This window comes from Oncorhynchus keta, chromosome 33 (genome assembly GCF_023373465.1).
Source record: "Oncorhynchus keta strain PuntledgeMale-10-30-2019 chromosome 33, Oket_V2, whole genome shotgun sequence".
Lineage (NCBI taxonomy): Eukaryota > Metazoa > Chordata > Actinopteri > Salmoniformes > Salmonidae > Oncorhynchus > Oncorhynchus keta.
In genome coordinates, this window is record NC_068453.1 from 19,983,854 (window position 1) to 20,004,779 (window position 20,926).

The window sequence follows — 20,926 nt, forward strand, 5'->3', positions numbered from 1 at the left end:
ATCCCCCCCGACAAAGTTTGTTTAATTTGCAGTCTGTCCACGCCAACACCGCTCACATCATCAATCAGGGACATTGAATTGGGGTTGAGGACAAAGCCCTGTGAGATGATGTAGGAGTAGGGGATTGAATAGCCACACAGGCCAGAGATGCAGAGGTGTTACACAGTCTGATAAGGAGTGAGCTCCACAGGTTTCATCATCCCAAAGAGCTTTTGTTGAAATGCTTACAATTCTTTGATTTGTAGAGGCCTCTGCCTTGTGTCCTTGTTCCTAGTGACAGTTGGTAAGCTTTATAATAACACTGATTTATTTTAAACTTATACCCATAGAAATACAATGACTTCAATCTAGAATTAATTATATTTAGATACACAACTTTTCCTGTGCTGATTTAGGAGCTGCTACGACTACACGTCAAAGCAATTAGGCTACGCACTGCCAATACAACACCCCTATTGGTTACTTATGCAACACACCTATTAGTTAGATATTCTAGAGGCGGGGCCATGGGCTCCCGAGCGGTCATTTCTCCTGGTGTGCCCAGACTCTTGTGTTAACTCCTGTGTGTGGTTGTTTTAATGTGTGTTTCTTCCTTCTATGTCCTCCTTATCTGTGTTGTGTCTGATGACTGTGCGGGATTGTCACTGGCGGTAGGTTCCCAATTGTTGTTGGATCCTCCTTAAGCCTGCTGCTCTGATGTTATGATAGCCTCTTGACAACAACTTACCCCTATAGAACCAAATATATGTAACTATGCATACAGTACATGTATATCTGCTCTATATATGTGCGTAGTCTTGCACATGCACATATATATGTATGAAAGAAGCCCTGGGCGCGCTTTAACAAGGTTGAACCACACTGATTCTTCATCTGGGGCCTTTTCAATCTTTGCTTTGCATTTCAAAACGAAGATGTGCCTATAAGCTAAAGTAGAATGGTTAAGTTGCTAGGTTACTGCTTTTGAAACCTGTAGTAAGGTTTACACATACAGTAGCTTTACGTTCACCTGAAGCATTCACCTGAACATACATTCACCTGAAGTCAACAGGCAGATTGACTTGACTTTGACTTAACCCAGTAAAATACCTAACACACATTGTGGGTGTTGAACATGGCTGTCTATTCTGCTATACTCCTCTCCTCTCTGTGTGCAAGCAATAACAAACAAACAATTACATTTTTTGTAGTTTTGCTTAGGGAAAAATTGACTATAGGTTTGCTTGCACCAGGAGGGGACTCAGATGGGCCGTACAAATTCCAAACAAATCAATGTTGTTCAGCCTTGATGCTTTCACACCAGCAACCTGACCATCACCATGACAACCATGACAACATCTCTTATCAACACCTACCTACCTACTGCTGGCATGATGCTTATAGCTTCCATCGGCGTGGGGGTAACACATGCAGCTGATGGTTCTGACAATGCCATTGTGTCTCCTGATGGGTGAATGATAAGTAAACTGAGAATGTGGGGGTCACAACCAGAGTACTGTTCTGTTTACTGAGAATGCCCTGCATGCAACAATGACAGTCTGACAATGTCTGACCCTTTGGAAGGCAACTTTGACACTGAATGTACTTGAGAGCTAGTTTTTGCCTCTTTAATCGCATGCTATAATAACAAACTGACTGCCCCCCTGCCTCGAACCCGCCTCTCCCCCATCACTACCAGCATCCCCTCAGAACCAGGCTAGCAAAGGAAAACTCACTCCTCATCTTCTTCCTCTTCTTCTTCTTCTTCACTCGCGCCATCTCTTGACATTTGCTTGTTGATTTGTTTTGCACCACAGACTGATCTTCTTGAAATAACATCAAGGGAATTGTCATTTGTGGTTTGCAGAAACGCTCTCTCTCTCTCTCTCTCATTTTCTCTCTGTCTCTCTCTCTTCCTCCCCCTCCCTCCATCCCTCCTCTGCCTGCCCACTACTCTCATCTTTTGGCTCTATCATTTGATCTCTCTCCCCCCTCGCCCCCTCAGACCAAAACACCCACAGATTGATTGAACCGCATCAAGGGTCCCGGCCCAAGGCTAGCGCATCACCGAGCATGTCCTGGTGTTAACAGCTGTGGTGTTTTAGTGCTTACTCCCCCCATTATAATCCCCCGAAAGAGAGGCAGCTTTTTTCAGGAGACGGGCCCGCTGGCACACCCGCTGGCAGGCCCGGGGCGGGGCAGGGCAACAGCCGTCTAAGGGGCTGGCACAGGCGGCACACGGAGGGCACTGACTGTTGGTGGGTGTCTCCTTCAGGCCTTGAAGGATGAGGATGACGCTGAGACAGGCCTGACCGATACGGAGAAAGAGCCCGAGCCCAAGGAGGAAGAGAAACTGGGCAAATTACAGTTCAGCCTGGATTACAATTTCACCGAGAATACGGTAAGGGTCCGCCTCTGATATCCAGTCTCACTGTCGTTGTCGTTGTTATCCGAAAGGTCTCTCCTTCGTAAGTATAGTCACCCCCATCTTCCTCTGTGGTTGGTCCATCGACTCATCAAACCATTTTTTTTAAACACTGAGAAAATGTTGCCTACCCAGATAATGCAGAACCTACTCCTACTGTTCATTGTTGTATCACCACGGTTTATAATGAATGCCTGTAACTGCAGCATGCTAACCAGAGCTTATCAGATACACCTCACCAGAGGATCACGGTGGTTGGGTTGGTTTGTGAATGAATCACTCCTCCTCTCGCAAACAATCTCATCTTGAGATTTCGGTATTTCAGTTTTTTTTTTGTGTAAAAGTGCCTTCTTTCGGCCTTGACGGGAACACAGTCCCCTCTGGAATACATCTGCTGTATTTTTCCCTCCGTCTGGGTTTTAAAAGCAGAGCGACTTGAGGAGCAGACCAACTTCCAGATGTGGTGTGACAGATCATAGAGGAGGGTGGAATGATAGTATGTTGACAGTTCTCTGTGGATTGCTTTGTCACTTTGGGTGAAAGTGTTCGCTGACCCACCATATTATATTATCCACGCGTTCGGAACATTAGAGATTCTCCACATGCATCACAACTTTCCCCTGAAAGACCCTCAAGCACTCCTTTTGTCCTTAAATGAAAATGCTTTAGCGGATGTAGTGACGGTAACAGACAGAAATGATGCTAATCATGAGGATTAATAATCACAATAATCCCTCACGCACTCAGTTGTTATGGCCATAATAGTCATTATATAACTCAAATGTATTCTGATAAAGAGCCTTATTACCATTTAAGACTAATGCACTAACTGAATACTAGTCACATTACTTATTTTATATATTACGTCTAATATAGCTATCTACATTCCCAGTAGTTTACTGAGCTGTCATGCAGTGTAAAACCATACCAGCCTGTTCTGTTCTGTGAGACTGTGATTACAGTGGTCCATTAATAATAAGCACCGTAATTCCATAATGGATCCATAATGAATGGATGGCAGTTGTCACTGTGTGTGTGTGACAGAAACCTGGAGCATTGGGCCCGGTGCTCACTGACAGTACCCAACTCTGAGGCTGAGAGACAAGCCAGGGAACCAGGGACTATTGTCAGTCTGACCCACTTTCAGTTCAGCAGCAGCTACAGCAGAGAGCCACAGAGCCCCCTACTCACTCAGCTCCTGTGTCTTCAGATCAGGTCCACAGAGTAGATGCAATCACAGTGAAAAGACTGCCCTAGTCTGAGGAAGAGTGGCTGGCACAGGTGATTGTTCCACTAGTTGTTCTCTTGTCCTCTGCTGAGGACTTTGGATGGGAGGAGGAGGGGGTGGAGGAGCAGGGGGGGCAGGAGGGCTCTCATTTTGTTTAAAGGTAATCTGCCCTTCTCAGCTCAGTAGAGCAGGGCCTCTCTCTGAATGGAGGAAAGAGAAAGACCTATGTAGTCAAATGTCTCCACCTGTTTCTGTTAGTTAAGCACCAGTGATGGCTACTGGCCCAGGCCTCTATTAGAATGGGGTTTTGGGGGTTTCATGAGAGTGGCAGCTCCACCAGCAGCTTCATGTAACGGCGTTCGTCTGTTGAAAGAGAAGCGGACCAAAATGCGGCGTGGTGGTTACTCATGTTCTTTAATGAAATAATGAACGATACATGAAATAACTTCATATACAAAACAACAAACGAACCGCGAAAACCTATACAGCCTATATTGTGACAACAAACACAGAGACAGGAACAATCACCCACAAAACACACAGTGAAACCTAGGCTATCTAAATATGTTTCCCAATCAGAGACAACGAGAATCACCTGACTCTGATTGAGAACCACCTCAGGCAGCCATAGCCTATGCTTAGACACCCCTACTCAGCCGCAATCCCAATACCTACTAAAACCCCAATATGAAAACACACCACAAAATAAACCCATGTCACACCCTGGCCTGACCAAATAAATAACGAAAACACAAAATACTAAGACCAAGGCGTGACAGAACCCCATAGGGGAGGGTCCGGGTGGGCGTCTGTCCACGGTGGCGGCTCCGGCTCGGGACGTGGACCCCACTCCAACCAAGTCTTAGTCCCCCTGTAACACGTCCTTTGATTGGCGACCCTCGCCGCCGACCTAGGCCTAATAACCCTCACCAAGGACCCCACTGGACTGAGGGGCAGCTCGGGACTGAGGTGGAAGCTCGGGACTGAGGGGAAGCTCGGGACTGAGGGGAAGCTCGGCACTGAGGGGAAGCTCAGTACTGAGAGGAAGCCCAGTACTGAGAGGAAGCCCAGTACTGAGAGGAAGCCCAGTAGTGAGAGGAAGCTCAGCACTGAGAGGAAGCTCAGGCAGGTCGTTGGCTCCGGCAGATCCTGGCTGGCTGTCGGATCTGGAAGAGTCTGGTTGACTGGCAGATCTGGAAGAGTCTGGCTGACTGGCAGATCTGGAAGATCATGGCTGATAACTTCACCACAAATGATCCACAAAGGAGCCAGTAAGGGAGACATAATATGCTATTTCCCTCTTTCAACATCATATTAATGTCCCTTTTAATGGGACGAAAGGAGACCCTCTGGATTCATAACAGAGTTTACCGTCTCCATTATATTGGGTAGGAATAATTAAAACCACAGTTTTCCCCATTACCTTTCTCTGTCTTTCCTAATGTACTTCTACCATTGACCTCTGTAAGAGAATACATTCTCAGAGCTTCCTGCAAAAAGCAAGAGAAGACAGGAGGAATATGACAGCACCTTTCACGTCCCCTTGGGGCTTTCGCTTTCTCCTTTGAAGTGTGCAGTGTTTCGTGTGGCAGTGTGGAGCCGTAGGGAGGGACCAGGGAGGGAGTATCGAAACAACTCCTTTCAGGACGTGCTTAGTCACAATTGTAGGTGCACACCGTTCTCCAGCCTCCCGTCAGCGGCCAATATCACACACACAGGGAAGGGTTACGACCCGGCAGGCCCTTCTCTGTGACAGGACACTGCCCCTCCGTTAAACACACACAGGTTTACAGACCTGGGGAATGTGAAAGAAGCCAGATCAGATGTTCAGTATCGTGAGGATCATATCATAACACAAACACAGAATGGAATAGTACCCTTTTAATAAATCATTTTATTAGTACCTTTTAATAAACCAGTTTATTAGTACCTTTTAATAAACCAGTTTATTAGTACCTTTTAATAAATCATTTTATTAGTACCTTTTAATAAATCATTTTATTAGTACCTTTTAATAAACCAGTTTATTAGTACCTTTTAATAAATCAGTTTATTAGTACCTTTTAATAAATCATTTTATTAGTACCTTTTAATAAATCATTTTATTAGTACCTTTTAATAAACCAGTTTATTAGTACCTTTTAATAAACCATTTTATTAGTACCTTTTAACAAACCAGTTTATTAGTACCTTTTAATAAATCATTTTATTAGTACCTTTTAATAAACCAGTTTATTAGTACCTTTTAATAAACCATTTTATTAGTACCTTTTAATAAACCAGTTTATTAGTACCCTTTTAATAAATCATTTTATTAGTACCTTTTAATAAACCAGTTTATTAGTACCCTTTTAATAAATCATTTTATTAGTACATTTTAATAAATCATTTTATTAGTACCTTTTAAACCAGTTTATTAGTACCTTTTAATAAACCAGTTTATTAGTACCTTTTAATAAACCAGTTTATTAGTACCTTTTAATAAACCAGTTTATTAGTACATTTTAATAAACCAGTTTATTAGTACCTTTTAATAAACCATTTTATTAGTACCTTTTAATAAACCAGTTTATTAGTACCTTTTAATAAACCAGTTTATTAGTACCTTTTAATAAACAATTTTATTAGTACCTTTTAATAAACCATTTTATTAGTACCTTTTAATAAACCATTTTATTAGTACCTTTTAATAAACAAGTTTATTAGTACCTTTTAATAAACCAGTTTATTAGTACCTTTTAATAAACCATTTTATTAGTACCTTTTAATAAACCAGTGTATTAGTACCTTTTAATAAACAATTTTATTAGTACCTTTTAATAAACCATTTTATTAGTACCTTTTTTTTATTTTATTTTTATTTCACCTTTATTTAACCAGGTAGGCTAGTTGAGAACAAGTTCTCATTTGCAACTGCGACCTGGCCAAGATAAAGCATAGCAGTGTGAACAGACAACACAGAGTTACACATGGAGTAAACAATTAACAAGTCAATAACACAGTAGAAAAAATGGGCAGTCTATATACAATGTGTGCAAAAGCCATGAGGAGGTAGGCGAATAATACAATTTTGCAGATTAACACTGGAGTGATAAATGATCAGATGGTCATGTACAGGTAGAGAGAGATATTGGTGTGCAAAAGAGCAGAAAAGTAAATAAATAAAAAAGACAGTATAAAAACAGTATGGGAATGAGGTAGGTGAAAATGGGTGGGCTATAAACAAGTTTATTAATACCTTTAAATAAACCAGTTTACTAGTACCTTTTAATAAATCAGTTTAGTAGTACCTTTTAATAAACCAGTTTATTAGTACCTTTTAATAAATCAGTTTAGTAGTACCTTTTAATAAACCAGTTTATTAGTACCTTTTAATAAATCAGTTTAGTAGTACCTTTTAATAAACCAGTTTATTAGTACCTTTTAATAAACCAGTTTATTAGTACCTTTTAATAAATCAGTTTATTAGTACCTTTTAATAAATCAGTTTAGTAGTACCTTTTAATAAACCAGTTTATTAGTACCTTTTAATAAATCAGTTTAGTAGTACCTTTTAATAAATCAGTTTAGTAGTACCTTTTAATAAATCAGTTTAGTAGTACCTTTTAATAAACCAGTTTATTAGTACCTTTTAATAAACCAGTTTATTAGTACCTTTTAATAAATCAGTTTAGTAGTACCTTTTAATAAATCAGTTTAGTAGTACCCTTTAATAATCAAGTTTCAGTGGTGGAAAAAGTACCCAATTGTCATACAACTTAAAATACTACTTGAGTAAAAGTCCAAAGGTATTTGGTTTTAAATATACTTAAGTATCAAAAGTAAATGTAATTGCAAACACATACTTAAGTGGCAAAAGTAAAAGGATAAATAATTTCAAATTACTTCTATTAGGCAATCTAAACGGCACAATTTCTTGTTTCTTTTAATTTACGGATAGTCAAAGGCACACTCCAACACTCAGACATAATTTACAAATGAAGCATTTGTGTTTAGTGAGTCTGCCAGATCAGAGGCAGTAGGGTTGACCAGGGATGTTCTCTTGATAAGTGTGTGAATTGGACCATTTTCCTGTCCTGTTAAGCATTCAAAATGTAACGACTACTTTTGGGTGTCAGGGAAAATCTATGGAGTAAAAAGTAGATTATTATTATTCTTTAGGAATGTAGTAGAGTAAAAGTTGTCAAAAGTTGTCAAAAAAACTACTTATATAGTACTTTAAAGTAATTTTACTTAAGTACTTTATACCACTGTCCAGTTTATTAGTCCCCTTTAATAATCCACTTCAGTGCAGCTGTTGGCCCTTTTGTACACTTGACTCAACTGGTCCCTCCGAGAATATTCAAATATGATGAAATATTCAGCTAGTCTGAATCTGACTGTTTAACTCTTGACTGTGGACATTTGTCCTGTATGTGTTGTATTAAACAATAGAGGTGGTTTCACAGCAGAATATCTGAGTATTTGAGTTTTGTAATAGTTATTTGTAATAGTTATTGATTGATTGTTTCTGAGTGGTCCAGTTACAGTTTTGACTTAAATTGTCTTGAAAATCTATGGCAAGACTTGAAAATGGCCGTCTAGCAATGATCAACAACTAACTTGACAGAGCTTGAAGATTTTTACAATCCAGGTGTGCAAGCTCTTAGAGATGTACTTAGAGTGACTCACAGCTGTAAACACTGCCAAAGGTGATTCTAGCATGTATTCACTCAACTTTTCTAAAAACATGTCTTCACTTTGTCATTATGGGGTATTGTGTGTAGATGGGTTAGAGAACAAAATATATTTCATACATTTTGAAGAACATACAGTACATGTACAGTATCTTAGTCGTTCCCTTTTGGTTGCTTTAGCTTTAAGTTCAAACTACACTGAGTGTACAACATATTAGGAACACATGCTCTTTCCATGAAATAGACTGACCAGGTGTATCCAGCAGAAAGATATGATCCCTTATTGATGTTACCAGCTAAATTCACCTCAATCACTATAAATGGAGGGGAGGAGACAGGTTAAAGAATGATTTTTAAGCCTTGAGACTATTGCGACATTGATTGTGTATGTGTGCCATTCTGAGGGTGAATTGGCAAGACAAAATATTTAAGTGCCTTTGAATGGTGTATAGTAGTAGGCGCCAGGTGCACTGGTTTAAGTGTGTCAAGAATTGCAGCGCTGCTGGGTTTTTCACACTCAACAGTTTCCCGTGTAAATCAATAATGGTCCACCACCCAATGGACATCCAGCAAACCAGTGGTCCAGTGGTCAAAAAGCAGGCCAGTGGTCAAAAATGGGTCAATGATGAAAGAGGACAAAGGATGCTGACATGAATTGTGCAGCGCAACAGACTGGCTACAATTAGTCAACTGACAGTCAAGTACAACATTGGTGCCTAAAGACCCATAAAAGAATGCACAACTCATCGTACCTTGACACGAATGGGGTATGGCAAGCGACGTCTTTTCTGCGGTTGCAGTGTGCTAAGGAATGAAAACACTGGACACTGGAGAATTAGAAAATCATTGCCTAGTCTGATGAATCCCAGTGCCTGCAGTTTCACACAGATAGGAGGACTAGGGTATGGGTACATGCATCCATCATGCCACGTGATAACATGATGGTGTTGGTGGTGTGATATTGTGGGGTGTGTATTCATGGCACACATTGGGCCCCTTGATAAAAGTGGAGCAACATTTGAATGCCGCAGGATATCTGAACATCATTACCAAGCAGGTAATGGCAGCAGCGTATCCATCTGCAAATAGATTTTTTTCTGCAGGATAATGCCCCATGCCATAAGGCTAGGATTGTATAGGAATGGATCCACGGACATGACAGTGAATTCAGCTGACTGCAGTGGCCTGCCCAATCACCAGATCTCAATCCACTTGAGCATCTGTGGGATGAAATGGAACAAGCTGTTCGAGTTAGAGATCCACTACCAGCCAACTTGACACAACTACGGAAAGCATTGTCGTCAATTTTTTGTTGGACTGGAAAAAATGCCTGAAATATAAAATAATGCTATTAACCAGTTACCATGCTTTTAAAATAATAGATCTGTTCCAGAACAGTATAGATCACTTTCATTTTCGGTTCTGGTTCTTGTTCTGTTCCTCGAAAAAATGTAATTATTTTCCGGATTTTGGTTGGTTCCAACCTCTGCTCAGTGCATATAACAAGAGTATAATTTATTTTGTGTTACAACAATGTTGTGAGAATGTTATGCATTAACATGGGTTTATTTTGGCACAATATCACCCCCATTGACGGAGGGGGTTCCATCTATGTTTCTTCCATGTTGCGTTCCTGTGCAGTGTACTTGTGCTGTGCGTGGACAGTGAGCTGTCTGTGGAGAATTTGCTTTGGCCTCTGTATCGTATCATCACATAGTCATCCTCCACTCCCATCATCATCCTCCCATCATTAAAAAAAAATGTATTTAACCAAGCAAGTCAGTTAAAGAACAAATTCTTATTTACATTGACGACCTACCCCGGCAAAACCCAGATGACGCTGGGCCAATTGTGTTCCACCCTATCACAGTTGTGATTCAGCTTGGAATAGAACCAGGTTCTGTAGTGACACCTCTAGCACTGAGATACAGTGTCTTAGACCACAGTGCCACTCAGGAGCCTACAGCTGGAGTCCCAACACCCCTGACCCTTGCTTTAGCACTCTGATCTGAACTGCGAAAACACGGGTCACAAAATATGATGCGATCCAGCATCCATTGCTACGCCGATCCATGCGTTTTAATGGCAGAGGGTAGCCTTATTTCTCACGTTACAATAATCCATGCTGACTGGCTCTGACAACTGCTGGAGAGCTCCATGGCTGAGTGCCCTGGTTCCCCTCCAGATTGCCGGTTGATGGCTGCCTGACAGGAAGTTGATTGACTGACTAGGAGGCCTCAATAGGCCTTGGAGGAAGCAGCTGTGACTGGCAGGTCAATCAGCCTCCCCTGCCCCCCAGCATGGTTATCAATTATCAGCCTGATGTGGTGGAGAACAGGTCAATCACTGCAGAGCTCCTACAAAGGGATCCATACCTACATCCATACCTTCTCATCTGTAGCTCTTTACATTTTACATCAGCAGGCCATAGGTGATATTAAAAGTAATGCTCCTCTGAAAGCCACGGTGGCTTAAGCCAAAGCAGCATTAAGGCGGCGAGCAGTCGAGGTCAGGACCTGCTCTGTTAGAATGGTGGTGGGATGACAGTCATATCAAGGCTCTGGTATTGCTGTGGGTAGAAGGGTATTGCTGTGGGTAGGACTGTAGTGCTGACCAGTCTCTGTTGTCTCCCCTCCACCCTTCCTCTCCTCAGCTCATAGTAGGGATCATCCAAGCAGCGGACCTTCCAGCCATGGACATGGGCGGCACCTCGGACCCCTATGTTAAGGTCTACCTGCTACCTGACAAGAAGAAGAAGTTTGAGACCAAGGTCCACCGGAAGACCCTAAACCCCACCTTCAACGAGCAGTTCCAATTCAAGGTACTTATTCAAGGTATAAGAGTAGACTAGACAATACTACACCCATGCAACTCTCAAACCTTGTCTTGTGCAGCAGTAGTATTAGTAGTAGTAGTCGTAGCAGTAGTAGTAGTAGTAGTTGATGTTGTTGTAGTAGTATTAGTTGTAGTAGTAGTAGTAGAAGTAGTAAACTTTGTTATCCATAATAACAACAATAGACATTTCTCAAGGAATAGGACAAATACACAATACACAAACCACACAGTAGTTTAAGCAGGTTGTGTTTGTTTGTTCTATGACAAAGTAATTTGCATGCTGTGGTGTGTTCGTTCGGGTAAGGTGTGTAGACATGGAGCATCTGGCCCTGTAACAACCTGCTGACAGACTGCCTCCTGGTCCACACAGCTGGCCCAGTAACAACCTGCTGACAGACTGCCTCCTGGTCCACACAGCTGGCCCAGTAACAAGCTGCTGACAGACTGCCTCCTGGTCCACACAGCTGGCCCAGTAACAACCTGCTGCCTCCTGACAGACAGCCTCCTGGACAGCCTCCTGGTCACAGCTGGCCCAGTAACAAGCTGCTGACAGACAGCCTCCTGGTCCACACAGCTGGCCCAGTAACAACCTGCTGACAGACTGCCTCCTGGTCCACACAGCTGGCCCAGTAACAAGCTGCTGACAGACTGCCTCCTGGTCCACACAGCTGGCCCAGTAACAACCTGCTGACAGACTGCCTCCTGTTCCACACAGCTGGCCCAGTAACAAGCTGCTGACAGACAGCCTCCTGGTCCACACAGCTGGCCCAGTAACAAGCTGCTGACAGACTGCCTCCTGGTCCACACAGCTGGCCCAGTAACAAGCAGCTGACAGACAGCCTCCTGGTCCACACAACTGGCCCAGTAACAACCTGCTGACAGACTGCCTCCTGGTCCACACAGCTGGCCCAGTAACAAGCTGCTGACAGACTGCCTCCTGGTCCACACAGCTGGCCCAGTAACAAGCTGCTGACAGACAGCCTCCTGGTCCACACAGCTGGCCCAGTAGCAAGCTGCTGACAGACAGCCTCCTGGTCCACACAGCTGGCCCAGTAACAACCTGCTGACAGACAGCCTCCTGGTCCACAGCTGGCCCAGTAACAACCTGCTGACAGACAGCCTCCTGGTCCACACAGCTGGCCCAGTAACAACCTGCTGACAGACTGCCTCCTGGTCCACACAGCTGGCCCAGTAACAACCTGCTGACAGACAGCCTCCTGGTCCACACAGCTGGCCCAGTAGCAACCTGCTGACACACTGCCTCCTGGTCCACACAGCCTCTGTATGATCAGTATTCAAACAGGCAGATGCAAACTCACATCTCTCCTTATTCTCTCTCTTTCTTGTTTTGATTTGGCCTAAATTTGAGCAAAACTTTCTCAGTTTCGAAAATGTGATTGTAGCTACAGTATCTCATCTGTGGAGGAAGAGTTGTGGTATTCATCCAGCAGGACAAAGAGCACAGGTGTTTGTCTGCAGCGAGAAATACGTAGCATATGTGGTTGCCAGATTGGTTAAATACCAGTAGCATATTTATTTTGGAATTCAGAAAACATGGTAGATCTGTGAAGCTTTATTTATCCCACCAGCACCTACTTGTAATCACAAGTGGCTCCATTATAGAAATGAAGGAGCTAGGAGTGTTCTTTGGTCGTGGTGGTGATAGTGTCAAGGACAAACTTCAGAAGTCTTATCTCTTTTCTAGCCAATCAGGCAGTTTGTCACCATGTTGTAATGAGCTTTGTCTGGAAAACAGCTCAATTGGAGGCAATCAAGAATCAAATCCTAGACCCCACCCTCATCTCCTCTTCACATCCCCTCCACCAGCACCCCTTCCTTCGCCCCGGATCTCTGGCAGATAAGACTGCCTGCCGCCTGTCCGTCACACAGGACTGGAGAAGGAAGGAGAGGAGGAGGATGGAGAAGGAGTGGGGTTGATTGATTTGTAATGCTCTAGAACCAGAACTTCCCCAACTCACGACGACTCCTCTCTATTCCTTGACAAGTAATACCAGTGCCTGGGAGTAGCTTTGATGCAGCGTGCCAATCTGGCGGACATTTTGTAAAGCACCACTATCACCACTATCACCACTATGCTACTACAGGTGTCAACAATACTCTACTTCAATTTCATCCTTAGTTTGAGATAAGTAAGTTCCACCAGAAGACACTTAGAGATAGGTTTCATGTTCGGACAGACTCTTCTAGTGGTTATATGGTTCTCCCCAGGTGCCCTACGTCGAGCTGGGAGGCAAGACGCTGATGATGACGGTGTACGACTTTGACCGCTTCTCCAAGCACGACGCCATCGGAGACGTGAAGCTGCCCATGAACAAGATTGACTTTAGTCACGTGACCGAGGAGTGGCGGGATCTTGTGAGCGCCGAGAAGGAGGAGGTAAATAATATAATATATATACAACATATATAAGGTAATAACTCCAAGTTTACACATCAGAAACTCCTAATATTTTCTTCCCCAAAGTTACTACAGTCTGCATGGAGTGTTGTCACCAAGGTAACAGTTCATTTCTAGAAAATCCACGATCAGACATTTTAAATGACACATTTTATCACACGACAATCGTATGACTATGTTAAAAATGTTGAAGAGTGAGCATTGCCAGGTATTCCATCTCCCTTGAAAAATGTCACTTAATCATCCCTCCATGCTTCTCATTCTATTAATAAAAGAGAGATGGAGATACAATGTTCAAGGTAAATGTTACGGCGTGCAGCATTTAAGAGTGGGTTGCTAGGGGAACCTTGTTTTTAGCAGCACGCTTGGTTCATGTAAAGGTTCATTTTCACATCTGTGGTGCCAGAGAGTGGAAGGACATCTCAATCTGCAGCGTTGTTCCAGAACCAGACAAGCTACACCTGATCACTTCACGCGAGGCTTGAAACACTGTCTTTAACGCCCTTAAAGTGGTAGTCGCTCACTTCAGTGGGCTTTCGCTGAAGGACCTTGAAACATTTTGATTTGATTTGAAATGGCCACTTTCACCATCGTGAGCACCATCTTAAACACTATATGATTATACAAATGTTGAAATGGGATCATTATGCGAAGACTTCGAGGATAATGTGACACACCAAGCAACTTATGTGGGTGTGTAAGAGACGGTAGGGTCAAGAAGAAGTTCCTGTCCTCATTGAATGTGTGTAACAGTGACAGAAAGGAATGTTTCACACATCAGCCGTGCCTCAGTGGCTGCAAATGACACCCAATGAGGTCATAGCGGCTAGCTAAAGAGATGCTCTGAACAGCCCAACCACTAGTCTGGTCCCAGATCTGTTTGTGCGCTATAGCCAACTCCTATTTCTCCCCATGCTTCTACATTTGGCACGACCACACTAGACCAAGGGCAAAGTTTGTCCTTCAGAAGAATCCCAATATCCACTCAGAAAAATGTATGGACACATTACCCATATCTATGCAAATATATGCATCCACAGAGAGTGAGAGACATGTTGACCCAAATATTTCCTCTGGGGTATCATTTAAGCAATAAGGCCAGAGGAGGTGTGGTATATGGCCAATATACCACGGCTAAGGGCTGTTCTTATGCACGAAGCAATGCGAAATGCCTGGATACAGCCCTTAGCCATGGAATATTGGCCTTATACGACAAACCCCCGAGGTGCCTTACTGCTTAATTCTAAACTGTGTGAATCGAGCCTTGAATGCTGATTGCTATACTGGTTGCACACGGAATTAGAACAGTAAAATCCTAAAAACAGCCCATGGCTGTGGTATATTGGCCATTTTCCACACCGTACACACTTTCCACACCTTACTACTTAATTATACCATGGTATTGTTGAATACTCGTTTCTGATTGGCTTGAAGGGCATTCTAGAGCATGGATTATTTCCTATAATGCACGTTATATCAGCACTGTAGAATTCAATGGCTAGTTCATTCTTACATGTTATATGTTTGAGCTGCTTTTGAAAGCAAAAGTTGAATTGAAAACATTATTAGCATTGCTTTAATTTGATTTTCATAATAGCAAGCTAGGACTAAACTAGCAAGTCTGTTTGTTTGGCTATAAAGGCAACTAATGTAACTATCTAGTAAACTTACTATCTAGTAAACAGTGGATGTTGAACACATTTCTACCTGCAAATGAAAACATTTGTAGCGGCAAATGTGTTCAATTATAGCCATGGTATAAAAGGGATCATCAACTCTGATAATCATCTGTTCTCTGGAAAAGAATACAACTCCGTAAAGGTGAGTTCCACGTCGTTCATTATTTTCCACAGAATGCATAGCCCCTTGTTGATTATCCACTACATATACAATAGGTCTGTGGAAAAGACAAGGCGACATTAGTGTTCACATCATTTTAAATTGAAGTCAAACACTGCCAGAATAACAGATGGATTCCAGATGAATTCAGAAGGAATCCAATCTTTTTAAGAGACACATGACCAACATATCAGGGGGTTTCATAATTCGTTTGTTTCCGCCGTGTATTCCAGAAACAAAGGTTCCTTACAACGGCGTCTGTTGTCGAGAAGAAAAGTGGCGAGGTGACAATTGGATTTACCTGCGAACGTGCTTTGAAATAACATGCCGGTATTGACTGAGGGAACAACGGCTGTGTAACAGTGTTTACATCCTCCTCAACCTGGCGGGTCAAACATGAAGCTCTCTCGGCAGGAGAGGGTCTAGCAGCACCAAAGGCAGCGCTGGCCTTTCCCAGATATTTCTGGGATATAATTAGACCATGATGGCTTCAGACAAGCATGATTTATATCTGGGGGGTTTTTAACTCTCAGTCTCTCTGCCCACGTCTCCCCAGGAGGAGTGTGTGTTTATGTTGATGAAGCTGGAGCCTCTGTCATTAAAGTGAGTCTATTTAGTCCCGTCGGCTCTGGGCTGAGTGTACAGGCCAGGCCCGGCTAGATACACTAACTGAGTAATGGCAACCCAGGCTGAGAATAAACCTGCCCCATATACAACTCACATCTGGCAACCGTATTATATTCTCATCACATATATTTAGTATTAGGGAATCGATCTTGGTTGTAATTTGATGAAAGACCTCTGGGATATAAAACTAAAATCAATGTTCAGGCCTCCTTGGCCCTTGATTTATGAGGTCTATTCATAGTGGCTGTTTCCAATCATGTGTAATTTAAGTTGGACCTGGGACACTTATTGAGCATCAGTCTGTTCTACTTGTTAATATGTGTAATTCCAGAAATATAAATCCCATTTTGAGTCTGTTCGCTCTGTGACGACGATTGTTTATTTCGATGTGTATGACACAAGGGAACGATTGATGACATTCTGTCTCTCGGAACAAAATGACAAATAATTTGTCAAATTGACCACAAGAAGCCCAAACAGTTATGATATTTGACTAAAACATAAGAATTTCAAACCTTTATTACATTGGGATATGATAGCATATGTATCTCTATTATGTGTGGGAATAGTTGGGGACAGATTTACTAAATTAAAATCTCTTGGAGCTGAATTCCTGGTCTTTTGTTACATTATTTTATGCCCCCCCCCCCCAAACCAAAATTGCTCAGAAAACTTGCGGGGCCAAATTAATTCACCCAAATTCAGCCCGCGCCCTACAAAGATCCAAGAAAACCAAAATGGGAAAATAGAATCCATGTGAAAGCGTTTAAGCTTTTAGACTACACTCCCTAACCATGTGTTACTTCAGCAGGCAACTTCATCCTTATTCCTAGCTATGGTCATGACTCCTCTACCTCTACCTCTACCTCTACCTCTACCTCTACCTCTACCTCTACCTCTCTCTCTCTCTCTCTCTCTCTCTCTCTCTCTCTCTCTCTCTCTCTCTCTCTCTCTCTCTCTCTCTCTCTCTCTCTCTCTCTCTCCTCTCACAGCAAGAGAAGCTGGGTGATATCTGCTTCTCCCTGCGATACGTGCCCACCGCCGGCAAGCTGACCGTGGTCATCCTGGAGGCTAAGAACCTGAAGAAGATGGACGTGGGAGGCTTGTCAGGTGAGCAGAGCAGAGCTGAGGGTCACAACAGATGCCTGAGGAACACAACAAGGATGGCCAGGCAAGATGATTGACAGCCAGGAGGCCTAATAGGCATTTTACCTCCAGACCTGCTCTCACCTGTGTCATGTCCATTCAAGATGAGGGGCTGTCCTTTTGAAACGCTCAGTCAAAGCCACTTTCTCACTCTGGTAATAAACGCTCTCAGGGTGTTACAGTATGTATTAGAAACCATTGTTTTGCCCTCTCCCTCTCTGTGCTGTTCTAGGGGTTTTGCTGAAGGCTTGGTGAGTCATTGTGGGGCCCAGTGTTTTGTCACGTTGGATTTGGGGAAATTGGTGTCTGTTGGAGACTCTGAGCTCTGATTGTGCTGCACTTTCACTCCCCGCTGGCTTTCCACACGACAGGCTCATCTTTTGTCTGAGAAAACGCATATTCGGCAGCAATCACTTCAGTGTCTCCTATTTTCCTGCAGCTATTTCTCTCAAACAACAACAGTCTCCAACCAATCATTGCCCACCATTGTATCGGCAGGAGATAACAGATAGCATCTGAAGTAACTAATGTAAATCTAAAATCTACCTACAAAATGTGGACAGCAATAGAAATGGCATTTTGTCCTCCAGAACAATGCCAATGTGATGCCAACAGAACACGTGATTAGAACCAGGTACTCCAGGGATCAGGGGTGTGGGTGGTGGTTACTGGGCTCCACTGTGCAGACCTGCTGTTGCGTGGGAGAAAATACACATGGACAGTAATGATTGCAGTGGGCACTAATGAACACCCTGCTTTATGTTGGCGGGAGATCCCATAGGGACTACATTGAAGTAACGCTTTGGAAAGACACCTGGCCATTGCGGCCATGGATCACTAATGCACCTGTAGAGGCTCATAGATAGAACACATTTCTAATGAATTGACCAACTCAACGCAAGCCTGACGCCATGGTAACAGAATGTTCCATTTGCGATAGTGACCACGCATGCACACACACACACACACACACACACACACACACACACACACACACACACACACACACACACACACACACACACACACACATGGCACACATGTGTGTGTGCACTGCAGAGAGTGTGTGTACTGAGTAATCCATCTCGTGTTGAGCAGCTTCCCATTCATCAGTGAGCAGGGGAAGCACTCTCCCTGAGAGCCAGAAAACACTCAGAGATGAGCAAAGAAATCTAATTTTCTAAAACTCTGTTCTTTCTTCTGGGAAGGAGGGCTATGTTGGCGCGGGCCCCTTCTAGCAAGTGTTTTTCCTGCATGGTCCTGTCGATATGGCACATTCAGGAGCTAGAAATAAGAGCCCATCTGAACCATTCATCACTCCACACCCACAAAGAGCCCCCCAGCCCCCAAATCCCCCTTCCACAGCTGGGTCCACTCCACCCGTCCCTACACCCTGGCTCGCTCCTATCAATTCCTTGGACCATTTTTAATCCCCTATCCTCCTCTTCCTCCCTGTCCTTCCTCCTCACTATAACCCTCTCCAGGCTGCAGTTACCATGCATCTAGTCCATTCTCCCTCCCCGTGCCTCACAGCCTAGCAGGCCATCAGTACATAACACTCTCGCCTGGTTTTGACTGGAATGAGAATTATAGGAGATATTGTTTGACTTTCATGTTCCCCATTGAAGTCCCAAACAGTAGGCTGGATAACAGGCGTCTTGTTCACACAGCTTATTTCGACGCCCATGTTTTTGATGTCAACCGAACAATGAACAAGGTAGTGAAGCTGAACACAATGACAGCAATTTTACATTTTTTAAATGTCACCGGAAAATTGAATTGAAGAATAGCTTGTGCTTGGCTTGTTTTGTTCAAGTTTTGAAAGAGAGTGTTGTCATTCCTTTTGGAAGGAGCCAATACTCTGGTATCTCTCTCTCTCTCCGCCTCTGGGTTTGACTAACCAAATAAACAAATACCAAGCAAGCATAATTCCCTTACACGCTTTAGGACAGAAAATATTGCTTTGGACACCTGTACCTGACAAAATTTTGTTCCAATTTAGTTTTTCTAACAAGATATCGCAGAGTAGTATATCTCAGTTAGCCCGTTGTTTGAAGAGTCAACTTCTTCAGAAGTGTCTTTTTGCCAGGAGAATAGACGTCAAAGCTTGGCAGATAGATGAAATAACACGCGGGTATATAATAACAATAATTAGTGACTATCTCACGTCGTGACACAGCCAGAACTAGAGGAGGAGGACAAGTAATTGATGGTCTGGGATTGGTCCTTTTCTCCACTGCTGTCCTGTTTATCGAGCCTAATTACTGCTCAGCCAACGAGACACCGCTATTTTCATTCAAATATGTATAATTATTCATAATTCTTCTGATTGCCCCAAATAACCGTAACAGCCAGAGTCGCTGTATCATGCTGTTCAGCAAAACTTGTTTCAAACCGTTTTGAAAGAGCACCTAATCTAATCATTGATAGAAGTTCTCAGCTGAGCCACTCCTGAATCACAGTGGAAGGTTTATTTTTTGTTAACAACCTCCTTCATTATCGTAACAGAACTATATCCCTGGAGGGACTCTTATAATACAGTATATACCATACAATGCATCGCAGGCAAGATACTTGTGTCTTTCTCATAATCTTTGCTGAAGATGTACAGGTAACCTGTATTATAGACTCAAGGTGAGTCCCTATATTTCAGTACAGTATATATTGTGACAACGGAACAACTCTCACTGGTATGACTCACCACAGGAGAGAGCTTCAGTACCCGTGGAATTAAAATAGTTATCACTTCTCGAGGCCACAGGGCTCTTCACCGGCTGTGTGCAGCAATGTGATAATGGCCTATTTCTATGGGTGTACATCTCTCTCTCTCTCTCTCTCTCTCTCTCTCTCTCTCTGTGTCTCGCTCTACTTTTCTCTCTCTCTCTCTCTCTCTCTCTCTCTCTCTCTCTCTCTCTCTCTCTCTCTCTCTCTCTCTCTCTCTCTCTCTCTCTCTCTCTCTCTCTCTCTCTCTCTCTCTCTCTCTCTCTCTCTCGTCTCTCTCTACTCTCTCTCTCTCTCTATCTCTCTCTCAATTCAATTCAATTCAATTCAAGGGCTTTATTGGCATGGGAAACATGTGTTAACATTGCCAAAGCAAGTGAGGTAGACAACATATAGAGTGAATATATAAAGTGAAAAACAACAAAAATTAACAGTAAACATTACACATACAGAAGTTTCAAAACAGTAAAGACATTACAAATGTCATATTATATATATATATACAATGTACAAATAGTTAAAGGATACAAGATAAAATGAATAAGCATAAATATGGGTTGTATTTACAATGGTGTTTGTTCTTCACTGGTTGCCCTTTTCTCGTGGCAACAGGTCACAAATATTGCTGCTGTTATGGCACACTGTGGAATTTCACCCAAAAGATATGGGAGTTTTTCAAAATTGGATTTGTTTTCGAATTCTTTGTGGATCTGTGTAATCTGGGGAAATATGTCTCTCTAATATGGTCATACATTGGGCAGGAGGTTAGGAAGTGCAGCTCAGTTTCCACCTCATTTTGTGGGCAGTGAGCACATAGCCTGTCTTCTCTTGAGAGCCATGTCTGCCTACGGCGGCCTTTCTCAATAGCAAGGCTATGCTCACTGAGTCTGTACATAGTCAAAGCTTTCCTTAATTTTGGGTCAGTCACAGTGGTCAGGTATTCTGCCGCTGTGTACTCTCTGTGTAGGGCCAAATAGCATTCTAGTTTGCTCTGTTTTTTTGTTAATTCTTTCCAATGTGTTAAGTAATTAT

The 20,926-nt window shown here is 42.9% G+C and overlaps 1 protein-coding gene across 4 annotated transcripts in view; it reads left to right on the top strand.

Annotated features, from left to right (window-relative positions):
* LOC118366363 (synaptotagmin-1-like) overlaps nt 1–20,926 on the top strand; it is a 225,540-nt gene that overhangs the window by 186,830 nt on the left and 17,784 nt on the right. For 3 of the 4 annotated variants that reach the window (XM_052492401.1, XM_052492402.1, XM_035748976.2), the window contains 4 exons: nt 2,255–2,380; nt 10,962–11,129; nt 13,373–13,540; nt 17,020–17,137. In XM_052492401.1, the coding sequence (XP_052348361.1) occupies nt 2,255–2,380; nt 10,962–11,129; nt 13,373–13,540; nt 17,020–17,137 (580 nt within the window). The remainder of the gene's footprint in view (nt 1–2,254; nt 2,381–10,961; nt 11,130–13,372; nt 13,541–17,019; nt 17,138–20,926) is intronic. The other variant, XM_052492403.1, reaches the window with a different exon arrangement.